Here is a 26,665-nt window from a genome sequence, read left to right as displayed (position 1 = left end):
AGCCCAGACCCTCCCCAGATCCTCAGAGTCATTGGGGAACCAGGGCATTTCCTGGTACCTGTTGGAGCATCTTGGGGTGCTTGGGGCACCCTCCCTGTCGGGCAGTGAGACCCCCTCACCCAGCACTGCCCGGCTCCCCACCCAGTGTCAGAGATGGTTCAAGGCTGAGCACAGGCTACGGGAGCCCCCAAGTCCCCCAGCACCACGGGTCCCCCCAGGTCACAGGGTCGGGATAACCCCAACCAAGACTGAAAAAGAACACAAGAACTGGAGGTTTGCGACAGGGACCAGGATCTGAGCTCAAACTTTCTTTTAAACCCGGCCACGTGGGGTTATTGCGGGGTTGGGTGGCTGAGGGAAACTCTGGGGGCATGTGACCCCAGCTGTCCCCTGCACAGCCCCAGTCAACTCTAATACAGACCTTCTCACACTCGACTCCTGCCCGTCACTTCCAACATGAGGTTCAGGTTTTTCTTTTTATCACCTTGAGTGGGGCCCTCCTGGCTGCTCCTGGCAGTTCTCAGTCACCCCTATGGCCTTTCAATTCTCGGACCTTGGGATGCTTGCACCACAAGGGTCACCCCAGTAATTCTGGAGTCAGAACAGTGTCCCTGTACCCTGTGGCCACCCAGACTGAATTTTCTTTCCAGGCTGATTTCAGGATTGAGAAGGGCCAACGGTCCACTAGGCTGACCTTGGTCTCTCCCTCTCTCTGGTGAACCAGCTTGGCACCACCACCCAGGGGAACATCAAGGGCTGGGGCTGGGGTCTGGATGGTCTCTCCTTTTTCCTCCAGCGCCCACTGGGGAGACAGAGAGAAATCTACAGTGGGTGGGCTCAGAACTGACCCCCAGCCCCACCATCCAGATGTCCCCCAATGCTGCCAGTCACGCTGCTCCCTACACCCAGTGTCCAGTGTCCCCCAACTCAGATGCCCCACCGAGGACAAGGACTCCCCTTCTTTCCCTGCAGGGGATGGTGGGAAAGGAGTGAGGGCTGAGAGAAGAGGGAGGGGAGTGGAGTCAAGAGAAAACTAGAGGGGCCTGAGCAATAGTACAGAGGGTAGCGAGTTTGCCTTGCACGTGGCTTACCTGGGTCTGATTCCCAGCATCCCAAATGATCTCCCAAGCACTGCCAGGAGTAATTCCTGAGTGCAGAGCCAGGAGTAACCCCTGAGCATTGCCAGATGTGACCCAAAAAGAAAAGAGAGAGAAGGAGAGGGAGAAAGAGAGAGAATGAAAAAGAAGAGAAAAGGAGGTGAAAAAGAGGAGACACAGAGAAGAAAAGAGAGAGAAAAAAGAGAGAAAGTAAAGGAAGAGAGAGGGGTAAGAGAAAGGAGAGGGAGAGAGGAAGCTGGGAATAGTGGTCTCTATCCTCACCTGTGAAGCTAAGGGCCTGGGGGCAGTGTGGACCTTCTGACAGTGAGGCCACAGGTGCCGTGGAGGTTCCTTACTATAGGGGCTTCATCTGGCCTGCCCCAGTCCTGGGCCCAGCCATGTGGGCGCCATTAGCCTGGGTTTGCAGGTCCACCCCTGGGCAGACCCACGGAGGCCAGTGGGGGTCCCTACTGCTAAACGGCCACCTCCAACTCTGCAAACCCACCCAAAGCGGGTGGAGTTGGAAAGCTAGTGCAGGGATTAAGGGGCAGGCCTTGCACACAACAGGTCTGGGTTTCATCTCAGGCACCCCCAGAGGGTCCCCTGAGTCCACCAGGAGTGTTCCCTGAATACAGTCAGCTATGGATCCCAAAACCTAAAGTCAAATAATAATAATAATAATAATAATAATAATAATAATAATAATGTAGCCTGATCCAGGCACTGAGAAACGTGGCCCTGGTCCATGGACACCCCAAAACTGTGGTTCTTAGGTGCCTCGTGCCCCTCCAGCTGAAGCAGGGGTGCAGGTGGGTATCCGTAGAAGGGAGGGGGTGTGGGGGGGTCAAAGAGAAGGTGGCCCGCAGACTTGGATCAGTGAGTCAATGCTGGGGTGTCTTTCAAGACCCCCAGCTCTGACCAGGTCGTACACCACAGGTCCAGACTTTGCAGGGATGCGGTGGCGGGGGACGGGGGAACGGGGAACGAAGGACGAAATGCACTAATTCAGCCTCCACCTATCCGTGCCGGGCGCGGCGGGATCCTCTGCCGGGATTGGGAGCCGCCAGGACCAATCACGGGGCGGCACGTGGAAGAGCCGCTCTTATGCGGGATGTCCGGGGTCGCTAGTGGCTGGGCTGCTGCGTGTGACCGTGTGCTGGAACCCTGCTCTCATTCCCACGGTAAAGCCCCTCCTGCTCTCTTTGGGTGGTTGCTGAGGCTTTGACTCCCCCAGTACAAGCCGGGGTCCTCTCCTCCCTCCCCCGCAACCTGTTCGGGGCCCCTAGAATTTGGTAGTAAATGGAATTCATCCCCTAAGGCAAAGAAAAAGGCAAATAGAGACTCCCTTTGTATGTTCCCATAAGGCTTGGAAAGACAGGAACCCTCTTGCTCCTGAGCGCCCACCAGGAGCTGGAATCTAAACTCGGAAGGCCACGAGATCCTAAAACAGTGCTCCCACTGGGGAACTGCTGGGCTCCCCGAGGAGGGGCTGGGATAACCCCATTTTTCTGGAGTCATACACATCAATGATGATGGTGCTCCCAGACCTCACCCCGAAGAGCCTACTGAGTGCAACAGATGGGAGCCCCTATTTTGAGGACCAGGACGAGTGGCGGGGGGAATGGTGAAATCTTCATCGAATCAGTTTCTCTTCCTTCCCAGTGGGAATTTCAGAAGTAGCATCCCACCTGGGCCTCCTGGCGGCTCTGGTGAGTGTCCTGTTTCTACCGTCTGACTTGGGAACTTGTCTGCCAAACCTCATCCCCAGGCCTGTCTGTCCAGTTGTTGTGGGGATGGAGTGTGGATGCTGAGAAATGAGATTTATTCCTAGCATGGCCCAAGTGGCAGGGTCGGTAGAGAACCACTGGCAAAGCAGTGTTCCCCACTGTCCAGCTGAAATCACATCATGTGTGTCATTCTGGGGCACCAGTTTTGTGTCCTGGCCTCTGACCCTAAAAATTATCCATTTGGGTGTGTTTTAATTCATCCATCTCCTGGTTTATAAAACTTTTCTGGGCTTGGAGCCAGAGCAACAGTACAGCGGGGAGGTCATTTGCCTTACACACAGCCGATGGGTTCAAGCCCCAGCACCCCATATGATCCCCTGAGCACCGCTGGGAGTAATTCCTGAGTATCACCAGGTGTGGCACAAAAAAAGCAAAAAAGAAATCAACTATCCTGGGCTGGAGAGAGAACTCTAGGGACTGGGGCGAAGTTTTACCTGTGGAATTTCCCTGGTCATGGTCCCCAAGCACCAGGCGGTGTCACCCAAAATAATAATAGTCAAGGAGTGTCTGTGTAACAGGTGGTGTGTCTCCCACACCACCGCCCTGTCTGCAGGGATGATTTCTGGGGTTTCCGCTGGAAGCACTTAGTGAGAGGCACGGAGCCAGCTGCGTTGCTGTGTGAGGGCCGGCAGCACTGACCCTCTCCATTTCCCTAATTGGACTTCACTGAGTCCTCTCCCCAGGCGAAAGTTTCTTCTCAGCACCTGGCTCTTCAGTGGCTGTGGGAGCATGTGGTCCTCTTCCCTGGAGAAAGGATATAGTTGGTGAAAAGACCCAAGGGTTGGCAAAAGCTGAGGGCAGCTGAGACCCTTATGTGTGTCTCCTTCTTTGCCTCTTGTTTCGGGGCCGCATCTGGCAGGCCCAAAGTTTATCAGCTGCATGCAAGTGCCTTACCCCACACTCTCCAGCCACCTCTTCCCCATTCCAGGGGATCACAGCTGACTTGTTTTTAAAAAAAATCCTTTTATCTATGGGGGGCCAGGATATGCATGGTCAGCTGCTCTCCAGCCCAGCCCCCTCTAGGCAGAGAAAGCTCCTTCCAAGCCTGCATAATTGGCTCTTCTGGGACCCTGCCTCTGGCCTTTGGGCTTTGCTTCCTTTTGAGTTGATTCCCACCCCCACCCCGATAATGTGAGGCTCTGTTTTTGTGCCCTTACAGGGTGAGGAAGCCTAGAGACAGAAAGCCGATGGGGTGCCCAAGATTCCACAGGACTGGGGTGGGGGGAGGGGTTGGAGACCAAGCTATGGGCGAGGAAACAGTGTTAGCCAGGCAGCACATCCACCCACACAAGTGAAGAACAGCTTTAAGGAGGAAGGAGGGGGCTGGGATCATGCCAGGTCGAAGGAGGGGCTTTGCAGGAAACTCATTTGTCCCTATGGGGGGAGGGGAGTGGCCTTGTGCAGCTGAGAAGTGAGCCGTGGTCATATGAGAGCATGCACACACATACAGAAAATGGGTGACAAGAAGGAAGCGGCCAAGGGCAGAGGAGGAAGTGGCCAACCTGGCAGGCACCAGCCCCAGGTCCTGATAGCACATGGTGATTGACAGCATCGTAGACCAATCAGAGCCACAGGAACTCATGCGACATTTCCCCCAGAGGGATTGCTGGAGATCAGTCTTGGCTGGCTAGGTTTGACCCCAGGAGAGCCTGTGGGTGTCTCGTTGGGGTGACAGCTTGACATGCCTTGTGGGTTGTGGTTTCCCGTGAGGTGATGAAGTGTATGGGGGTCAGTGGTCATGGCACAGGCCACCATGGAGGAACTCATGTGAGTGGTGCCCACGGTGGCCAGTGGGTGCCTCTGGGCCATCACTAGGGTGGACATGGAGTAGAGCCAGCTCCAGAGTTGGGGGTTTTCCTGTTTGGAACTCACTTGGGCTCAGATACTGGGGAGTCCTTGATGATGCAGCTCTTCTACTTTGGAATGTTCTAGAAGCCCATCCCAACACATACACACAGCCTTTCTTTCCTCTGGCATCAACACTACCTCTAGTAGGGGGCTCCCTCCCCAATATAGGAGGGGCCAGGTCAGAGGGCACCCACAGTGTCTCCAAACACCCCCCCCAGAAGAAGGCATCATTGATTAGGAATGCTGAGACACTATCTAAGAGAGCCCCACGGGGAGGGGTCTGCTGTGAGCCCTGGGTGCACAGCATCCTACCATAGCAGCAGAGTAGATAGTTCTAAAGTCTAAAGTTTCCAATATTAAAGCTCAGTGAGGCTTGGGTGGGGCAGGGGCTCCTGGATCCAGCCCTGCCCTTGGGAGGGGCACCTCCAGCGGGTAAAGGAAGGTGGAGGCTCGTAGGCCCGAGTCAGCTAGATTTCACTCCTTCTTCCAAAAATATCATCCCTCACCACAGTGGCTTCCTTGAAAGGGTCCACTGAGGTTTGGAAGGAGCCAGGGCCCAGCTGTTTGTCCCCCCAACCTCCGAGGGCCAGTGTCTGTACTTTAGTAGGAGACCAGGAGGTGTCTGCCCAGGTGAACTGCAATGTGGCTGAGTCAAGGGAACGTGCTAGAGAGACTCCTCCTGGCTTTAGGGTCCCTGTCTCCTGCGGGTGAGGAGGAAGGGTTTGTGTCTATTTGGTTTGAGTTTTAGACCCTGTAACTGTGCTCAGGGATCACTCCTGATGGGGCTCAGGGCATGCTGTTGGGGGGTGGGCAGATTGACCCAGGTCAGCCGTGTGCCTGGCCCACTGCCCTTTCTCTTCATCCCAGTATTTGCTCAGAAACACTGAGCCCCCTCTAGGACTGAAGCCCCTCACAGCTCACCCCACTTCCTTAGGTACCCTCAGCCAGTGGATTATCAAGGGGTCTTTCTCCACGACCTGGTCCATGTTCCCTCGAGTCCATGTCTGAGTGAGAGAACCATCCGGTCTCTCCCACTTCCTTCACTTAGTCCCCTGTAGTCCCATCCATGCTACCACAAAACCTGACCATCCCTTTTCTGTCATTGAATCCTCACTATGTGCAGAGACCACATTTGTCTACTTCTGTTTTATTCTCAGATCTCAGCTTTGGCGGCTGAGGCTGTGTGGCTGACAGTTTGGAGGGAAGACTAACCAGGCTTTATTTCCTCTCAGCCACACCCAGTAGCTTTGGGAATGCTGCCCACGGTCCTCAGGACCCGCTAGAGGCCTGGATGGAGTTCCTCACCCTCTCCCCATCTCCCTCCCCCATGTTCCACCTGCCTGACCTCAGGTCCTAGAAGACAAGAAGGAGACATCCTCACAGCTGAACCTGCGGGCACTTCTGGAGCTGCTGGGCCACAACAAGCTGAGTGAGTTCAAGGGCCAGCTGAGGGCCCTGGACCTGCAGAAGGAGCTGGAGAATATGCCCCCACAGGAGCTGGAGGATGCCCATGGGGGCCTGCTGGCTGAACTGCTCACCTGCCACTACTGCCCCACCTGGGTGGAGGTGGCAACTGCCTTGGCAAGTACAAACCGCATGGACCCGCTTGAGAGGACCAAGGAGGAGATCCGGGGTCAGTGGGATGTTTCCGGCTCCCCAGGAGGCAGTGGGGCGAGAGGCAGAATGGGGAGGGGGGGCTCTGTGCCTCCAAGTCAGGGTTCAGTCCCAGTCTCACACTGCATCTGCCTCCACAGGCCCTGCCAGGCCCCCCTTCCCCGCCTCCCTTCCAGCCTGCTAAAGGCAACCACCCCAGTGCTTACGCACATTCACACTCGCTCACACTCACACTCACACAGTGCACATACATGCACTCACACATACACGCCTGTACTCACTCACGCACAGGTGCACATACATGCACTTATTCGCATGTGCACGCACTCTCACGCACTTATTCGCATATGCATTTGTACTCACACTCACACACTCATACATCAAGCCTGCCCCACTGTGGCACTCAGAAGCAGGGTGGGGGGTCCCTGGGCATCTGTGGTACCAAGGCATCCCTGGTGCCCAGGCGCTGGCCTTCCATGTCCACACCCTCACTGGGCATAGTGACCTAAGAGACCCAGAAGGAGCTTACAAATAAGTTTATATCATAAATAAGAATCCCCTGCAGGTTTATCCCCCCAGGCTCTGTGTGCAGATAAATGTCAGCATCCTCATGGCCAGGCTTTCAGCTCCCAGCTGCCTCCCTGGGCCCAGGGTAGTAGAGATACACAGAGTCTGGGCTAACCTGCCAATCTCTTCCTCTTTCCAGAATCACTCAAGAAATCCTTTCAGAAGCGCAGACCTCCCCCTGCAGGTAACCCCCCTCTGGCCTTTCCTGATAGGGGATTGGAGGTTCCAGGGTCTTTTGATTAGACTAACACAGTGCTCCCCACTTAGCTTACATCTCATGGCCCAGGGTCCTGGCCAAGTTGGGCCTCGTTAACGTCCTTGTTACCCATCTGGGCTTAATCTCAGCCCCATTGTTGAGGCACCTGAGCTGTGTTTTCCAGGCAGCACTGCCGACAGAGTGCCCGGCCTCTGCTGTCTCCCCCTGCTCACTGCAGCTAGCCCAGTATCTGAGGAACCGCACCCTGCAGACCTCGAGACACAGGAGATGTAGGAGACTCTGGAAGATACTCAGCCGATCTTGGAAGAAACGGTGTTGGGGCCGAACTAGGCCATAAGGATGACCCCGTGTAGACTGTTCCACAAAGGGCCACCCACATGGGCTCAATCTGACGGCCCTAGTCCGGCCCCAACACCATTTCTTCCAAGATCAGTTGAGTACCTTCAGGAGTCTCCTGCATCTCCAGTATCTCAAGCTCTGCAGGGTGCGGTTCCCAGGATACTGGGCTAGCTGCAGTGAGCAGGGGAGACAGGAGAGGCCTGTCGGCAGTGCTGCCTGAAAAATGCAGCTCAGGTACCTCAACAGAGACTTAAGCCCAGATGGGTAACAAGGATGTTAATGAGACCCAACGTGGTCAGGCCCTGGGCCACGAGATGTAAGCTAAGTGGGGAGCACTGTGTTAGTCTAATCCAAAGACCCTAGGACCTCCAATCCCCTATCAGGAAAGGCTAGAGGGGGGTTACCTGCAGAGGGAGGCCTGAGCAGGTGTTCTCCGAGGAGGAAAGACTAAAGCACTCGCATCTGCACCAGGTGGGCGCCTCCCACTTCGGCCACTTCAACAAGGACCGTGCCCACAAGCTGCGAATGGTGTTCGGCATCCGGGTGCACACGGAGCTCAGTCCAACTGCACTGAGGCGACTGCTGCAGCCCATTTGGGGCAAGCTGTACGCGCTGGCCAACCTGCAGGAAGGGCTGTGGTGTCTGCACCAGTGTGGGGCTGGGAGCTGGCCCAGGACGCCATGGTGCAAGTCTGTGAGATGGCCGTGCCGCTGAGCCCCAAGACTGACCTCACGCAGCTGGTCTTCTCCCTCCCTCACTATCGCGACCTACAGAAATTGACCAAGCTGCTTAACGGCCATGATCCCAGAAACTCGGAAACAAATCTCAAAACCCAGTGGCTTTTGGCAGAAATGCATCCGGACCCCACAGTACGTTACTGTCGCCAGGCCACCCCAGGGAAGAAAGGATGTTGTCCCTCCGCCTGCTTCCCCCTGGCAGCTCGGTGGCCGTCATACTCCAGAGGCCATTGGACAGTCAGGCTTGGGCCCACAGTGATGAAACTTATTGGGCCTCACAGAATGGGAGTGGAGCTGGTCCTGGTCTCTCTGTCCCAACGAGACCCCAAGTCATTGCCCACAAACTGCCTCTCTGGCTCCTGATCAAGCTGCTCAACGGCCATGATCCCAGAGACTCAGGAGCAAATCTCGAAACCCAGTGGCTTTTGGCAGAAATCCCTCCAGATTTAAGTGTTAAAATTTCGGAATTTCAAAATCACATGGCCCTACTGCAGCCATGCGACATCATGTTTTTTCATAATCAGCAATAGAACACAAATTGTCTACTATTGCCTTTTCAGCAGATCTGAGTGTTGGGGTAAAATCTCAAATAATAATGGTGGGTCTGGTGTCAAAATATTGAATGTGATCAAAGTAGAGAGAGTAATGTGGAAATAATCTGCCCCACAGGTACAGGGAGGGTATGGGATGGGAGTATACTGGGGTTTTTGGTGGTGGAGAATGGGCACTGGTGAAGGTACGGGTGTTTCATTGTATGACCAAGACTTAGACCCGAAAACTTTGTAACTGCTCTCATGATGATTCAATAAATAAAATTATAAAATTGAGGTGGAGTTCATGCACAATCCAGTCAACTAATCAGTGGCTGAATGAATAAATAGCAGTACTCCTACATAAAAAAATTGTTTAGGTCACAAAGTTTAAAGAAGTGCAGAAGACATTAAATAATCAAATGCAAAGTGGGGAGAGAGAAGGGAAGCTGGGCTTGGAGTCAATAGCACTTGCCTTACATCCTAGTGACCCCAGCTCTAGTTCCTGTGAGAACTGTCAGGTCACCAGGTTCACTGTTAGCTGTGGCCCAAAATGGGGAAGAAAGAAGTGAAAGGCATTAAGTTTATTAATTTAGACTATATTTACAGAATTCCAGGATTTGAAAACAGGCCTGGAGCAATAGGACAACAGGGAGGGCATTTGCCTTTCATGCAGCTGACCTGGGTTTGATCCCTAGCATCCCATATAGTTCCCTGAGCCCCACCAGGAGTAATTCCTGGATGCAGAGTCAGGAGAGAGCCCTGAGCATCACCAGGTGTCACCCTCCCCCCAAAAAAATCTCTCAACTAGAAAGAAATGGAAGGAGAAAGGCCAATTGAGAGCCATAGATCAAAGGGCTGGTCTCCAGACTCCGCCGTGAGCCTGAGCACATGGCCCAAGTCTTGTTGACCACAAGCCAGACCTCTGCAGGATGTGGGGCTGCTCCATCAACCACTGGGCTGTGAGGAACTCTCAGAGGCTCTGCGCACCAACAAGAACCTCTGGCTGGATGTGGGTTGAAACGCCTGAGGTATCAGGGGGTCGAGATGCTGTGTGACTCCTGAGCCACCACAACTGCACCCTGCGGAGACTTGAGTAAGTGCCGGACGTTCATGGGCCCACTCCAGGTGGCCAGGTAGGGGCCGATCGGGGACCCCCAGGTGGGGGGTGGCATTGCTAACATTTCAGCTCTCTGCCACTTGAGTCTGGCCAAGAGACAGACCGGTCTCCCCACGGCGCCTTCTGTGGGCTTCTGCGGGTAAGATGTGTCAGTGAGTGATCCCAAAACTTGGACTGAAGCCCATAGTCAGGGGGCTTCTGGAGCAGAGGAGCGGGTGGGTGCCACCCTGGCACTGCCTCTGCCCTGCGGTGCTTCTGGGAGGAGCAAGAGCTGGGTATAGGGCACCCCCATCTGCCTCAGGGTCAAGATGTGGTTGTGAGTCCGTGAATCAGCCCAGCCCCGGCTGTCTCCTTCACGCTCTGTGCGGACACTGACCTTGTTGACATCAGCCCCATTCCAGTCCCTGGGCCCTGCCAGGGGTCAGCCCTGAACACTGCCCGAAAGATGAAGAAATCCAAAGCTTTTTGGACTGACTTGGTTCCAAGGAGCTTGTCATTCTGCATCAGCCGAGAAGTGGGTGGTCCAAGGAAGTTGGAAGCATTTCCTAGTTGGGGGGGAGGGGGTTCCCATTACGTAAATGGGCACGTGGCCTGACATATGGGGTTGGAGACACAGGAAGGAAATCATCTGGGAGGGTGGTGAAACGCTGGTTTGTGGGGAGGGAGGTCAGCTGAGTCTCCGGTCTGCTCAACTTCCCCCAGCACAGCCCACACCCCCAACCTCACTGGGGGTCACTGGGACTGCAGACTGGACCTGGCTCACTTAATCTCCGATCCACTCAAGACTGGAGCTGCCCTGGGCAACGTGGGGCTCCATGGGGACAGCACGCTGAGGCGAGCAGGCACCCAAGCGTCCCCAGGAGCCTCCTGGAGCCAACCCAGTCACTTCCCCTCTGTGTCCCCCAGGCTGGACGTGGACATGGACGATCCCCAAGTCTGGGAGTTGCTGACTCTCCCCCAAATCAGCAACCCAGAGCTGGCAGTGGAGAAGGATGACGGCAGCCTGGGCGGGGCCCAGCCGTCAGTACAGTTCTTCACTCCCCCCCACCCCACCCCTGTCCTTTCTCCAGCCCCTGTCCTGTCCCCCAAGCCCGCTGGGAAGCCACACCGGTGCACAAACTCCTGCCTGGGTTGTCCCTCTGACCAGCAGGTTGAACGTGACTCGGCACAGGGGAAATGTCAGCTATTGGCAGAAGGAGAGAATAAAGACAGACACACGCACAGGGGAGGGTGTACTTGGTCTCTGATCGAGCTTTGAGAAGGGTTTTGTGGAGGCGTGGAAGCCAATGGGGAGAGGGGCTGCGTCCCGAGGCTTCAGTCAGTCCAGCCAGAATGCCAAACCAGCCACACGATTCTCTCTCCCTGTCTTTCTCTCTCCCTCTTTCCTCTCTTCTCTCTCCTTTATCCCTCCCTTCTCTCTCCCTCTTTTTCTCTATTCTCCTTCTCTCTCCCATTCTCCCTCTTTCCCTCTCTCCCTCATTCTCTCTCTCTCCCTCATTCTCTCTTGTCTCTCTCTCCCCGCCCCCAACCCCCTCCCCATTCCCAGCAGCAATGAAGCCTCATTTTTTACCCTAGATAATCACGGACCCCCAGTAGCCCCTCTCTGAGGGTACTAAGTTTCAGCTATCCAAGGGAGCTGACCCCACCTTTGCACAACCCGGTCCCCCACGTCCTGCCCCAAGTGCCCTGGAAGGAGTTGGGTGTGGGCCAACAAGCTTAAAGGAGAATCTCCAGCACCAAGACCCTCTCCCCATGAGAAAGGCAGGGGTATCCGTTGCCCTGAACCCCAATCCCAGTTCAAGATCCTGGGGATCATGTCCAGCCCTCATTCCCACTCTAACCCAGGGCTCCCCACCCCGGGATCTAGCCGGGAAGTCCCCAGGAATCACCAGCAAGGCTGAGCTCAGGAGCGCTGGGGAACCTGAAGTGGGGCCAGGCTGGGCTGTAGGCAGAGTCAGGCAGGAGACCTCACCCGCGGCTCCCTGGCAGGCAGAGTCCTGCCCCTGGGCCTCGGCGTCGGGCTTCTCCTCTGTTCATCCTAGGAGCCAGGACTCCGGCCAAGGCAGCATAGGAAGCATAGAGTTCATCATGCACTGCACTGCCAGTGCTGGGACCAGACCCGTCTCCCGCGGGTCTGCACTGAGGCACAGTCCTGCCTCCCTGTGTTTGCTTTCTTAAAATAAATATTTGTTTTCAGAGATATGGTTGGTGTGCACAAAAATCTCTTTTTTAAAATACATCTGTTTTGATTATTACTTTGGTTTTAGGGCCACGTCAGCGATGGTCAGAAGTTACTACTGGCTCTGAGGTCAGGGGTCACTCCCGGTGGGCTCGGGGACCATGTATGGCACCAGGAATCCAACACAGGTCAGCAGCTTGCAAGGCAAGCACTCTACCCACAGTGCTATCGCTCTGGCCAAAAATCTATATATTTAATATATATTGAGGGGCTAGAGTTATAGTATATAGTACAGTAGATAGGGCATTTGCCTTGAACATGGCTGACCCAGATTCAATCCCTGATATCCCATATGGTCTCCCAAGCACCACCAGAAGTAATTCCTGAGTGCAGAGACAGGAGTAAACCCTGAGCATCGCCACGTATGGCCTGAAAACCAAAAGCAACAACAAAAATAATTGTATCTTGCTAGGTCTGAGGAATATTCACTCAGAAGCCGTAGCCATAAACTGGGTCCGGAGCTATAGGACAGTGTAGAGGGCACTTGCCTTGCTCATGGCAGACCTGGTTTCAATCCCCCACATCCTGAGCACCACCACAAGCAATCCCTGAATGCAGAGCCCGGAGTAATCTCTGAGCATCACAGGGGGTGGCCTAACAGCCAACGGGAAAAACACCATGGCCATGAGCAATTCCATAAGCATCTTCATTTTCTCTGTGTGAACAGAGCGTTGAGGTGAGAGTCACTCTCACACTCCGCGTGCTGTGCAACACAGACCTCACACCCTGTGCTCGCACAGCCCAGGGCTTGGAAACTCCATGTTTTCTCATATCTTTAAGGTCTTTTTTTTTATCCTCTTGATAACCTTGTTCCCAGGTACCTGCCCACGCACAACTCCAGTCCCCGCACTCTGCCCCATGCTGCCGTCCCGAGTCCCTGGGAAGCAGATTCTGCTTCTAAGAGTCAAACTCATTCATTTATTTTGGTTTTGGGGTCACATCTGCCAATTCTCATGGCTCACTTCAGGGGTGTTTGGGGATGGAACCCCAGTCTCGCTCGTGAGGCAGCGCCTGGTGCCTCCTCTGGGCCTGTCTAAACAGCTTTGATTCCTGGTACGGATAATGTCTGGGGGCGACAGGACAGTGGGGAGGACGCTGGACTGGCACGCGTCATGCCCAGATTGGGTCCCTGCCATCCCACAGGAGTGCTCCTGAGTGTAGAGTAAGGAGTAAGTCTGACCACTGCTGGGTGTGACCCAAAATCAAAACGAAACGAAAAGGTGCGCCTGGTTTCCTTAGAGTGGAATCACAGTGGAGGTGTGTCTGGTCCGTGGCTTCGGCTTGTCTGGGGTCTGCCCCGTTGCTGCTCAGGGGCCGTAGAAGGTACTGGGCTGAAAGCAGGTCAGCTACAGGGAAGGCAATTGCCCTCACCTTTCCTCTCAGGCCCAAAGGCAGGATTTCTCTTCCTGCTGGGCCACTGGCCACCACGTCCACCGCGTTGTGCAGGGAGGTGGGGGAGCGCCCCCCAGCTCCCGGGCTGCGGGGTCTGAGAACTCCCTGCCAGTCACCGGGACTGGGCTCTGGGCATCCCGGTTCCGCCCTACACCCCAGAAGTGCCTTTCGGAAGATCACACATGCCCGTGCCTGTCACAGCAGAAGCTCCCGTGTCGCCATCTGTCATCCTCGCTCCTGAGACTGTGGCGGCCCCGCCGCGGCCGTGCGGGAGCTGGGGCAGTGGCCTGCGCAGGGCCCTGGCCAGCAGCGCTGTCCTCCGGCTGTGCCAGTCCTCCAGCAGGACCCCGCCCAGCAGAACCAGGGCCACGCCCCCCAGGCACACCCGGACCACGTTGCCTGTGGAGTAGTGCTGCAGGGGGACGCCTGCAGGGGGCGCCAGGTGAGGTGAGGCGCTCCAGCCCTCCCAGAATCTGAACGCTGGCCCGGCCCCTCCTGACCTCACCCTGCTCCCCGCCCATCGGTGGTGGGGGACGGGGACGGGACGGGACGGGGGTGGGTGGGGTTGGATGAGGGAGACTAGGAAGGGACGGAGGTAGGGGCAGGATGGGGAAGCGGGCTCAGACACATCGAGAAACCTGGTCTCCTGTCCCGACTGGGGCCCGGTGCGGAGCCCTGCACCACCCTCCTGTCGCCCTGCACCCACAGGCTCTGTGGGAGACGAAGAAATGGAGAGCCCCTGCGGGGACAGCTACTCACCTGCAGGTGCAGTGGGGGTTCCTTTGGGGGTCTCCGGGGTCTTCCTGGTAGACTCTGGAAATCACAAAGGAGAGTCAGAACCCTCCCGTGCCCTGCTTCTGCGGCCGCCCCCAGGTACACCTTCGGGCCAACTTCTATGACTGTAAGAACCTTACAGCAGGCATCGGGCCACCGGCTTGGGACCCCACACCCCTCCCCTACACGGGGGCTCTGGCAGTGGCAGCATCTTTGAGCCGGTATCCCACCTGACCCAGAGAAAGAGCCAAGGGCCGTGATCACAGAAAACCAGTAACAATCATAATGACACTGGGTGACATTACCTAGAATGCTCCTCGGGCTCCAAACTCAGACTCCCCCATCACCTCCTTAGTCCCCAAACCCGCCCCTTCCCCACCCCGCCCTCCCCCCACTCCCCAGAGAGCTGGGTGATTTCCGTGAAGCAGGCTAGAATCTGCCACCCAATTATTTTTTCCTTTAACTGAGTAATATCCCGTTGTGTATATACTATAGCAATTTGCCGCCACCAGCAGGGCCATGGCAGCCTAAGGCAGGGACAGATACAGGCTGAAATCCTACATGGGCAATGGGGAGGGCACTTGCCTCGCATGTGGTGGACCTAGGTTCAATCCCCAGCATCCCACATAGTCTCTGAACTCACTAGGAGTGATTCCTGAGTGCAGAGCTAGGAGTCAGCCCTGAGTAAAACCGGTGTAGCCAAATAGCAATCATACGCACGCAGGGCAGAAAGAGACAGGAAGGGCCTCACCAACAGACAACAGCGCCCATCAGAACAGCTCACCCAGGGTGCGGGCAGGTGGCAGGCAGGGCCCAGCGGAAGTGGGGGTGTCTGAGCCTCACTGTCAGGACCCCCATCCAGAGAGAGCTGACCATCACACTCACCACTTGAGGAGACTTTGTTCAAGACGGAGAAGTTCTGCGCCCTGATGATCTCTGGGAGTTCTAAGCAGGAGGAGAGGCATATGGGTGCTGGGGTTCTACCGGGGGGCTACCTCACTGCGAAGGGCTGAGCCCTGAAGCCCCCTCTCCCACACTGTCCCCTGTACCCACGCCTGCCTTCGACCCACTTAGAGCTCTCCCTCCTGCCCTGATTTTTGTCCTGTTGTTTTTGGTTTCTGGCTCAAGGGTCCTGGTGGTGCTTGGGGGACTCTGCAGAGCCAGAAACTGAACTAGGTCATTTGGGTTGGCCACATGCAAGGCAAGTGTCTTCACCCTTTCACACAAGCTTTTTTTTTCTTTTTGGGTCATACCTGACAATGCTCAGGGGTTACTCCTGACTCTACACTCAGGAATTACTCCCGGTGGTGCTCAGGGGAACATAGAGGATGCCAGAGATCAAACTTGCATCAGGTGCATGCAAGGCAAATGCCCTCCCTGGTATACTATTGCTCCGGACCCTTTTTTAAAATAATAATTTAAAAAAACATTTTTATGTCCTCAAAGGCTTCAATTTCAATTTTTAACTTTTACAGTCCACACCTGGCAGAACTCGGGGACTCACACGTGGTACAAGAGGCTGAACCCAGCCCAGCCACATGCAAGGCCAGCACATGTCCCCACCCCCACCCCCCCCATCCCCCGCCAGCTGACCTATCGCTCAGGCCCTGCACACCAGTACTTTGACTATAATGATAATGCTGCCGGGGACATGCGGTGCATTTTTGTGAGAACTAATTTTTTCTCTTCTGTGTATGTGTGTTTGGGTCACACCCAGCAGTACTCAGGGGTTACTTGTGGCTCTGCGCTCAGGAATCACTCCTGGAGGTATTTGAGGGACCCTATGGGATGCCAGAGATGGAACCTGGGTCACCCATGTGCAGGACAAGTGCCCTCCCTGCTGTGCTCTCTCCCTGACCCCCAAGAACCAATATGCTTAGATGCACTTTGGTGATCCTTTCTCGCTGTAACACACACACACACACACACACACACACACACACACCGGCTAAGTGGCACCAAGCTCTCTCCTGTGGTGGCTTTCCATGGGCAGGTATGCGAGCGAGAGAGGCTGGACCTGAGAGACCCAGAGGGAAAGGAGAAAGGTGGGTGGGGTCTGAGGCACCTGGAGACACAGGACTCACCTGAGGCCGGGGCTGGTGCCGGGGAAGGGACGTTTATGGGCTGCTGGCTGGTGATCCCAGAGATCCCTGAAAGGCAGAGGGGGCATTCTGTGCTGTGGGCTGGGGGTCTCAGCCATCACCAAGCCTCCCCGCCACCTGCCCCTGGGAGAGCCGGCTCAGAGGGCACTGGCCAGTGGTACCACGAAAAGGGACCAGCATGTGAGTCATGGTGCCCTCAAAGACCCACCCTCTGCCCCACCAAGTGGGGGAACACCATCACCCTAAAAAGGCAGTGTCAGGGTGGGATGGGAAGGGGCCGAGCTGGTCCCAGGACTCCCAGGCCACACCCACCACACTCTATCCCCCGGGGCCTGGGCCCCTCCTGCACCCAATTCCCCCAACCACACAGGCTGAGTGCAGCAGCTGAGCGGACGCTAAGGACCTGTGACCACGAGATGCAGGGGGTTGCTGGGGGCCGACCACAGGTATGGTGATGAGCTGGAGAAGCTGTAGCAGCGGTAGACGCCGCCGTGCAGGGCCCGCACCGCCAGCAGCGGGAAGCTGGCATGGTACCAGCGCTCCAGCTTCTTCACGGGACCTGCATCCCCCTCCTTGTACAGGGCGAACTGGTCGAAGCCGTGCTTGGCCTGGCACTGCAGCGTCACATTGCCGCCCTGTGGCACAGTGGCTCCGGGTAGGGCTAAGAGGGCTGGCTTGGCATACACACCTGGAGGACAGGCCTGGGGTCAGGCCCCGAGATCAGGGCCCATCTGCAGCAAGAACCCCCTTTCCCCCTTCAGCCTGAACACGCAACCCATGGCCAGCCCTGCTATGGCTCAGAAGGCTCGAGTACTGGCGCCATGTCTGTGCATGTTTGGTGTTTCGGGTCACACCCGGCGATACTCAGGGCTTGCTCCTGGCTCTGCACTCAGGCATCACTCCTGGAAGGCTGGGAAATCATACAGATGACAGGGGTCGAACTTGGTTGGCATGTGCAAGGCAAAAGCCCTCCCCGCTATACTATTGCTCTGGCCCTTTTACTTATTTTTTTTAATAAGCCATTTTCATGTTCTCAGAGGCTTCAATTTCAATTTTTAGCTTTTACAGCCCACACCTGGCAGAACTCAGGGGCTGAACCCAGCCCAGGCACGTGCAAGGCCAGCCCCCACTGCTGTCCCATCGCTCAGGCCCTGCACACCAGTATTTTGACTTTGATGAATAATGCTGCCAGGGACGTGCAGGTAGTGCATTTTTGTAAGAACATATTTTTTTCCTCCTCTCTCTGTGTTTGGGCCACACCCCGCAGTGCTCTGGTTACTCAATGGCTCTGCGCTCAGGAATCACTCCTGGAAGTGCTCAGGGGACCCTATGGGGTGCCAGGGATCCGACCCAGGTTGGCCACGTGGCCAGCTCAGCAACTTCCCAGCTGTACTATCATTCAGCCCCTTCTCACTTTCTCAAGCCCAGAGTAGAGGTCGGTATGACCTGGGGTCACCCCCACGTCCCCATGTTACCAGTAGCCACCAGCTCCAGCTGGTCACTGGGGGGTGACCAGTGGGTCCCGTTCTGATAGGAGCAGCGGTAGCGGCCGGCCACCCCCAGTGTCATGGCAGAGATGTTCAGGATCGTCTGGTCCCTGTAGGTGGCCGAGCCCAGCTTCTCCAGGCGATACACGTCCATGTCCGGGGGTGCCTGGCAACGGAGAGTCACCGGCTTCTTCAGGGGGACCAGGGGGCTTGGCAGGGCCCTAAGGATGGGCTTCGGGAGAGAACCTGGAAGGGAAGTGTAGTCTGGAGCCGCCAACAGGGACACCTGGCCCACCCGCCTGCTTGCCCCCTCCCCAGGAGGGCAGTCCAGGGTGCACTCACCCTTCTGAGCCGACCACACCTGCCCCAGACACAACCCTGCAGGAAGAGGAAGGACCCAGCGCTGGGCGCCCCCACCACGCATGCCGCATGGGGGTGGGGGGATAAGGCGCGTGTGCAAGGCACTCTTTCTCCATTTTGGATGGAGGGGGGGCTTTGGGGAGGGGCCCATTTGCTTGTTTGGAAAGACAGACACACCCATGAAGGCATAGGCAGATGTCGGAGAGGGAGTCTGGGGGCCGCGTGTGGCCAGATCTGGCTGGAGCCCTGTAGCCAGGTGCCCCCGGCAAGCGGGCAAGCGGCAGCCAGGACCTGGGAAGGTGGGGAGTGGGATTCCTCTAGGGTGGTGAGTGTTTTGGAAGTAGATGGAGGTACCTAGAGGCACAGAGTCTTAGTAACAAATTGTATGTTCAGTATATTATTTAACCACAATTCCTTTCGGCCCCATTCAGCAGCATTTAGGGAGCACTCCTGGACCTGTACTCAGGGATCACTTCTGGCTCTGCATTTGGAGCTCACTCCTGCTCTGTGCTCAGGGAACACTCCTGGCTCTGTGCTCAGGGAACACTCCTGCTCTGTGCTCAAGAAACACTCCTAGTTCTGTGCTCAGGGATCACTCTTGGCTCTGTGCTCGGGGTTCACTCCTGCTCTGTGCTCAGGGAACACTCCTGGATCCGTGCTCAGGGCTCACTCCTGCTCTGCACTCAGGGAACACTCCTGGCTCTGTGCTCGGGGAACCCTATGTGGTGCTGCGGACCAAGCCCAGTGCGGCACATGCAAGGCTGGTGCCCTCCCTGTTGTCCTCATCTTCCCTCCAGCCTTGATGCTCACATGGTTGCAAACCCTGATATGGCACCTCACACAAGGGATTTGTTCCCTCCCCCTCACTGTGGTCATCCATGGTTGCCCACAACCTACAGCCACGGTGCATGAGTGGCCAAAAGGGAGGCGCAGGTGGCCCCTCCCATACCACATAGCCGATAACCCGCCTTCTTCCTTCCGGGGTCCTGGGAGCATCTGCCCCTTAGTGATAAAGTTCTGCTGCTGAAAGAAGGAAATGACAGGGAGTGACGTGTGGGTTCCCACTGGGGGCCAGACATCTGAGTGGACGGGGCAGGAAGGATATGTAGCCGGTGCACCTGGACACTGGGAGCACGGACAGCAGACGGAGCCAGTGACCACAGCCCTGAGTGCAGCATGCGGCAGCCTTCTCAGGGGCGGACCAGAGTCACGGCTCATCCACGCCCATGGCCACCCCCAGGCCCTCACCCTTCCCTGGCCGCCCCTCCCTCCTGCCCCATGCAGCCCCCCACTGACTCGGGGAGTATTTGAGCCAGCTGAGAAGATGCTTCCCTATGCTGTGGGAGTTCTGGCCCAGTGCCCTGGGGTTCCACTGGTATCGGAGCCTGCCCCAGTTGGCCTCTCCCATGTCGGTAGCCAGCCCCTGTCTAGCCCCGACGTTCACATGCAGTCCCACATACATGCCTTCCTCCCAGGGCGTGGTGCATGCAGACATGCAGGGCAGTGCCCTTCCTGCAGTGCTATGAGGATTTTCACCAGTTTGATCTGAGTAGGAACTTGGGGTGTCTCAGAGCAGGGATGCAGGGGCCAGAGCAATGGCACAGTGGGGAGGGCACTGGCGCCACATGCGACTGACCTGGGTCCAATCCCCAGCACCCCCGAGGGTTCCCTGAGCCCCACTAGGAGGGAGCCCTGAGCACAGAGCCAGGAGTCTGCCCTAAGCACCGCTGGGGGCAGGCTCCCAAAAAAACAGTGGCACAGAGGCTAGAAACTTGTCCAAGGGGTGAGGCATATGCAACCCCAGTGGGGTTCCTGGCGCCCCTTGGTCCCTCCACTGTCTTAAGACAAACCACCCACGCAAACTGTCAGGAGCCTCGGCTCTCCTGAGCGCTGCCAGGGAGTTGTCATGAGCACCCCAAAAGCCAGGTGGTGCCATGGCAATGCTGCAGGCAGTGCTGGGACCCCCCCCAAGACCACTCAGAGTCAAGCCCTCAAAGACCCCAGTCCTGCCCATTCCCGACCCAGTGGGTTCCCCTATCCGGTTTCATCATGGCTACATTGTTCCCCAAAGCCCAGCCTAGACTCTGCGCCCTCCAAAGCCCAGCCTGGGACTCTGTACCCCCAAAGCCTAGCCTGGGACCTTCACCCAAAAGCCCAGCCGGGGACTCTGTACCTCCAAAGTTCAGCCTACGGCCCTTCACCACCCCCCAAGCCCAGCCTGGAACTCTGCACCCCCAAAGCCCAGCCTGGGCCCTTCACCCCCATGCAACCATCCCCAAGGACTCACCAAGGCAGAAGAGGGTAGCGGGGGGCAAGGCCATGGCTCCTCTGCCCGCACTGGGACCTGAGTCCAGAGGAAGGGGTACTGAAGAGAGCTGGATGCGGGGGAGTGGAAAGCTCCCTGCCCCCTTGCCCGCAGTGGTCACCCGCCAGCCACCAGCCCCCTTATCTCCTGCGACCAGCCCGTCCGTGCACAGACCGTCTAACTGGCTGCCCCTGAGGCTCTGTCTGTGTCCCCCAGGTCTCCAAACCTTCCCAGGTCCCCTGGAGGCATACGCAGGAACCACAAAGAGCCCCAGCCGTGGGCAGAGGCCCACCCCAGCACCTGCTCTCCCCTTGCCCACAGCAAGGGTCCACTGACATCTTGAGGTCACTGGTTGCAGGGGTAGGGGGTCTTGGCGCAAACGTGCGGGAAAGCAGCCTACCAAGCCCACACGTCCCCTCAGGATCCAGACAGAAGGGGCAAGGGTGGACTACGCGGAGAGGCCAGGGTTAGTTTGACCCCAACACCACATAAGCTGCAACAGCAACACCAGCTGTAGCCCCCAAACCTCAAACCTTGTTTTGGGGGGCCACACCCAGCAGTGCTAAGGGCTTACTCCTGGCACTGCACTCAGGAATCACTTCTGGCAGGGCTTAGGAATGCGGGGGATAGAACCTCGTATAGCCGTACAGCCACGTGCAAGGCAAACACCCTCCCCATTGTGCTATTGCTCCAGCCACCAAAAAAAAGTTATTTTAAATAGGTTCCTGAGTTGGAGACTGCTCAGTGATACAGGAGACTGGGGTTCAAACTGGGCATCACCAGCAAGCACAGAGTCTTTTTATTTTTTTAATTTTTTTATTAATTCACCATGAGGTACAGTACTAAAAATTTCATGTTTGAACTTCTATCATACAGTCATCAAACACGCATCCCTTCACCAGTGCACATTTTCCACCACCAAAACCCCTAGTATCCCCCCCACACACACACTGCATTCCACACCTCCCCTTGTTTGTGTGGCAGACAATGTGCAAAATATTCTTTCTCTACTTTAGTTGCCTTCGCCATTTCAAAACCAGTCCTACCAGCCCTCATACCTGACAAAAATGCAATTGCTAGACAGTGTGTTTTGTATTGCTTATTATGGATATAATATAATGTCGCTAGACCACAGGAGCGGCCGCACACTCTAGGAATTCTAAGACTTTAATAAGTAGGGTCTGAAGAAGTTGTTGCCGCAAGTTGCTTGGGTCTGAGATTCCTTTGTGTGTCTCTGGATCGTGGCCACATGGGAGCTAAAGTAGACAGTGAGCGGGTGTGGCTTCATCTCGGCGTCCCATCGGGGTGGGGGGGAAGGAAAGCCCATTCCTCCCGTCCTGCAAGACTTGGGATTTACCATCATCGCAACTTGTACCTGGTGCTTCTTGCTGGCTTCTAGAAAATGGTGACCACTGAAGCTCTTAGAGAGCAGGCAAAGGGACAGCACCTGCCCCCATCTGGAGTGGCCCAGTGGAGAGGGCTTATTTGAAGGTCCCGGGCCATCTCTGCCACAAGTTGCTTGGGTCCAAGATTCCTTTGTGTGTCTCTCACAAGCACAGAGTCTCGAATGGCCCCGGGGTAATGCTGGGTAAGGTCCAAAAACGAAATAAAAATGTTCTCATTCAGGGGAAAAATAACCTGCCATCACCCTTTTGGCCACTGATTCAACCACACGTCTCAGCAACTGCTCCATTCTGGGCACAGCACCAGCAAGTGTGCAATTGTGGTATGAAAGCCCAGAGGTTCCATTAGACTGATAGATGAAAAGCAAATTAAAAGGCAGCCGGAGCAACAGCACAGTGGATAAGGTGTTTGCCTTGCATGTGGCTGACCCAGAATCAATCCCTGGCATCCTATATGTTCCCCTGAGCACCACCAGTGCAGAGCTAGAAGTGGCCCAAAAACAAACTTAAAATGATTAACAATGATTAGGCAAGGCTCCAGTTCCTCACAAAAAAGAATGTGTCAGATGAAAGCCTCAGAGAGGGGCCAGGAGAGGGATCCCTGGGTGACAAGGGAGGGGGTGGGCCTGGGAGTGTGGCCACGGGAATCACATGTTCAAGGCAGGGAGAAGGGGAAAAGCTTGTGCTTGTCGCACCTGTCCCCTTCCTCTTATTTCATTTGGGTTTCTGTACTACCTCTCTTCTAGGAGTGCTCCCTGAAAATACTCAGGGGCCATGTAAAGAGACGAGGAGCAGACCGAGCCTGCAGCATTCGAGGTGAACACCTTCACCCCCACCGGGACTGTCCGACTGGCCCCAGCACTGTTCCTTGCTTCGTTTGTTTCTTTGGATGGTTGGTTTGATTTGGGGGCCATATCCAATAATGCTCTGGGCTTACTCCTGGCTCTGCACTCAGGAATCACTTCTGGCTCAGAGAACCATATGGAATGCCAGGGATCAAACCCAGGTTGACTGCATGCAAAACAAACACCCTATCTACTGTACAATTGCTCCGGTCTCTTCTTTCTTTTTTTGTTTTCTTTCTTTGGGGGGCCACACCCGGCAAAGTTCAGGGGTTATTTCTGGCTCTGCACTCGGGAATCACTTCTAGCAGTGTTCGAGGGACCATATGGGATATATGCCTGTATTATCTCTTGGGCCCCATCTTTTTTTTTTTTTTTTTTTTTTTTTTTGCTTTTTGGGTCACACCCAGCGATGCACAGGGATTCCTCCTGGCTCTTCACTCAGAAATTGCTCCTGGAGGTGCTCGAGGGACCATATGGGATGCTGGGAATCCAATCCGGGTCGGCCGCGTGCAAGGCAAACGCCCTCCCCGCTGTGCTATCGCTCCAGCCCCCCATCTGTTTGATTTTAAAAACAAAATCGATGCCAGAATCTACCCAGCTAACAACCACTTGGAACTCACTTCAAAAGCAGTCGATTTGGCTATATCCAGCTGCAAGGAATTCTGGGATTGCTTACTGGGAGCCAGGCTGCAAGGAATTCTGGGATTGCTAATTGGGAGCTCAGCTACAAGAAATTCTGAGCTTGCAGATTGGCTCAAAGCAAAGTAGAATTTAGCTGCCCAAACCTAATGTTTATGCCATTGGCAAGGGATGGTGATGGGTTAGTGAAGAGGTTGTCAATCATGTCTGTCAAATGTTGAGCAACACACATGTTCCCATGGTACCTTCCTTGACTGGATCTTATACTATAAGCATGATTTAATAAGTGAGTGGGGCTTTTGAGCGGAGTCATACGGTCCTGTCCTACTGAGTGAATAGTTCAGCACTCTGGACGAGTCCATCCACGTAGGCAGCCCTCGGGCAGTCCTTTGGAGGTGGGGACACACCCAGAGTTGCTCAGGGCTGACTCCTGGCTCTGCACTCAGGGATCACTCCTGGTAGGCATGGGGGACCGTATGGGATGCTGGGGATCGAACTTAAGTTGGCATCATGCAAAACTAGCATCTACCCCGCTGTACTACCTCTCTGGTGAGAAGGCCTGGTTCCTTGCTGGCGCTGCATATGGTACCCTGAACCACCCGGAGCAACTCTGAGCAACAAAACAAAAGAATGCCCTGAGCACTGCTGGGTGTGGCAAAAAAAAAAAATGTAAGTTAAAGCATTCCTGTCTGCTTCTCCAGTCATCCTTTGACGAGCACTTGGATTACTGCCATCCTGCATGCACGAGGATGCAGATACCGCCGCCAAGAATGCAGGCACGACAAGAAGGCTCCCAGAATGCCACATGTAGGGTGACCATCTGGCAGAGCAGTTCCTCTCTTGGGTGTCTGCCGCTTTGGGTTCTGCTGCCAGCTCTATTTTTGTGGCAGTGTTTGAGAAACAGTTGGCGCCCTAGTCCTCTGTAAACAGGCCAAATTCTGCCGCCAGCTGCACGCCTAGTCATTATTGGGAGCCTATGATACAAGCGCACCCTCTGCCTCAGGGGCGGTGGAATGCAGCTTTATGGCGCAAGCGCGCCCTCTGCTGCTGGGGCGGTGGAATGCAGTTTTATAGTGAAAGCGCGCCCTCTGCTGCCAGGGCGGTAGAGTGCAGCTTTTAGACTGGGGGAGGGGGTTTTGTCTTGTTTTTCCTACACCGTGTGTGTGTGTGTGTGTGTGTGTGTGTGTCTGTGTGTGTGTAGCAAGATAGTTTGTACTGAATGAAATTTTCTTAGAACGAAATTTTCTTAGAAGTGAGGGGGTGGAGGCCAAAGCAATAGTACAGCAGGAAGGGCATTTGCCTTGCACGAGGCCTACTGGATTTGATTCCTGGCATCCCATATGGTCCCCCAGCACCACCAGGAGTTTCCTGAGCGCAGAACCAGGAGTGACCTCTGAGCACCGCAGGGTTTGGCCCCAAAAGAAAAAAAAATAGAAGTGAGCCGGGGACAGAGAACTAGGTGTTGGAGGGAGAACACAGACATGGAGAGTGATCCAAATTTCTCCCCTTTTCTCCCTCATCCCCTTCATCCTGCAGTGACCAAAAGCACCGGCCTTGGGCAGTGACGAAAGCCTCAGTGACGATGCCCTGAGCTAGCCTGTCCAAGGAGAATTCTGGGACAGAAAGGCAGGCAGAAAGTGGGCCCGGCCCGTCAGGGTACTGTCCTGCCAGCCGCTGCCCCGACCACATAGTGCTGAGCTGAGGTGGGAGTGTGCCTGCAGTTGCTGCAGCGTGCGGGGGCGGGGGCGGAACACGTGCGTGCACACAAGCACCCAACACACACACACACACACACACACGCATCCAAATTCTGGTCATGCTGGCCCTGATAAGCAGTTTGTGCACCCCTGCGGGTTGAGGTTATCGCCACGGCCTTCCAACGCCCCCCCCCCCAAAGCCACGGTGAGAGATTGTCTGATGTGTGAGTGACCCACAGTAACCCTGCAGTGGTTTCTTAGCCACAAGAAGGGAATGTGGAGGGGGGGGGGCGGGTGGGACCTGGCTCCCAGCCCAGTTGTAAACAGACAATTCTCCACAGTGAAGCCGTGGTGGGAAGTGAAAGGCAGTTATCTGGAGGTTTCATTCATGTGCAGCCAAAATCAAGTCAACAAACAAAACTAACTCCTCTCCATGAATGGTGTTGGCTGCACAGTGTGGGGGTGAGCAGAAGGGTTCCTCTGGAGGGGAGTACTAGGGGACTCTGGGGAGCAAGGGCCAGAGTCTCAATCACCTCAAATGCATTTCTCAGAACCCTTCCTGAGTGAAAGTACATGGGAGAGATAGAAGGGAGGGAGGAACAGGTGGATGGAGGGGTGAATGGGTGGGTGGGTGGGTGAGTGGATGGAGGGATGATGGAGGAAAGGATGGGTGAGTAGGTAGATGGAGGGAGGAATGATGGCTGGAGGGATGGGTGGGTAGGTGGATGGAGGGAGAGATGGGTGGATGGATGGATAAGTGGATGCATGGGTAGTTGGATGGACAATGGGTGGATGCTGAGCAGATGGGTGGGTGGAATACAGTGACAGAAATACCCGTTGTGGGGGATAAGCTGTATGGGTGCTCCCACACTGCCTGCAAGCATTCATAACTTTGCACTGGCCTCTCCTTTGGAGTGCCACTGGTTGCGCAACTTCTTGCTTTTTTATTTTTAAAGAAACCAATCCTTGTGGGGGTTGTAGATGCCAGCTTGGTTCCAACAATGCTCAGGGAGCACAGGGATGCTCAGCAGCCTGAGAACTGTGCTCTAGGGCCAGAGCAATAGTCCAGCGGGGAGGGTGTTTATCTTACATGTGGCCAACCCAGGTTTGATCTGCAGCATCCCATAGGGTCCCCCGAGCACCACCAGGAGTGATTCCTGAGTACAGAACCAGCAGCCCTGAGTATTACTGGGTATCACTGAGTGTGACCGCTCCCCCTACCCCCAAAAAAAGAACCGTGTGCTCTAGTTCAATGCCACCCCCAGCCCTGCACATTACCTGCAAACCACAGGAACCAGTGGCACACATACATGACTCAGTTTCTCTGGCTGTGGGGCCGAGGCTGTTCCTTGCCAGCTCAGACTGGCAAAGCTGACGTCCACCCAAGTTAGCTTCCATTACTGAGTAACATAAAAGACAACTGACCCTGCTGCCCACTTTGTCCCAAGTTCCTGGGCAGCCCAAGCCGAGGAGAAAACAGGGTGTCAACCCAGATGAGGATCCCAGGGGCCACACCACAAGCTGCCCCATTCAGTCAAACCATCAAACCCACCCCTGCCTCTTCCA

At 55.6% G+C, this 26,665-nt stretch overlaps 2 protein-coding genes across 2 annotated transcripts in view; both read right to left on the bottom strand.

Annotated features, from left to right (window-relative positions):
- The window catches only part of PPP1R12C (protein phosphatase 1 regulatory subunit 12C), a 225,441-nt gene that overhangs the window by 152,798 nt on the left and 45,978 nt on the right, over positions 1-26,665 (bottom strand). The window lies entirely within an intron of this gene.
- GP6 (glycoprotein VI platelet) lies at positions 13,636-20,531 on the bottom strand. Its single transcript, XM_056137226.1, has 8 exons — positions 20,498-20,531; positions 18,193-18,228; positions 17,839-18,096; positions 16,767-17,051; positions 16,346-16,411; positions 15,147-15,206; positions 14,247-14,300; positions 13,636-13,913 (listed from the first exon to the last, which is right to left on the bottom strand). Exons 1-8 carry the CDS (start codon positions 20,529-20,531, stop codon positions 13,636-13,638), a joined length of 1,071 nt encoding a protein of 356 aa, XP_055993201.1.

The sequence above is a fragment of the Sorex fumeus genome, unplaced genomic scaffold (genome assembly GCF_029834395.1).
Source record: "Sorex fumeus unplaced genomic scaffold, SorFum_2.1 ptg000122l, whole genome shotgun sequence".
Classification (NCBI taxonomy): Eukaryota; Metazoa; Chordata; class Mammalia; order Eulipotyphla; family Soricidae; genus Sorex; species Sorex fumeus.
Note: the sequence above shows the minus strand (reverse complement) of the source record. Positions and strands in the feature narration are given on the sequence as shown.

Bases quoted from the DNA above. Each gene is read 5' to 3' on its own strand.
- GP6 (XM_056137226.1), bottom strand. From the start codon at position 20,531: ATGGCCTTGCCCCCCGCTACCCTCTTCTGCCTTG. The intron at 16,412-16,766 runs GTCCTTAGCGTC...TCTGCCTTTCAG, and splicing joins CCTGCATCTCGTGGTCACAG to GGATCTCTGGGATCACCAGC. The intron at 14,301-15,146 runs GTGAGTGTGATG...TGTGATTTCCAG, and splicing joins GAACAAAGTCTCCTCAAGTG to AGTCTACCAGGAAGACCCCG.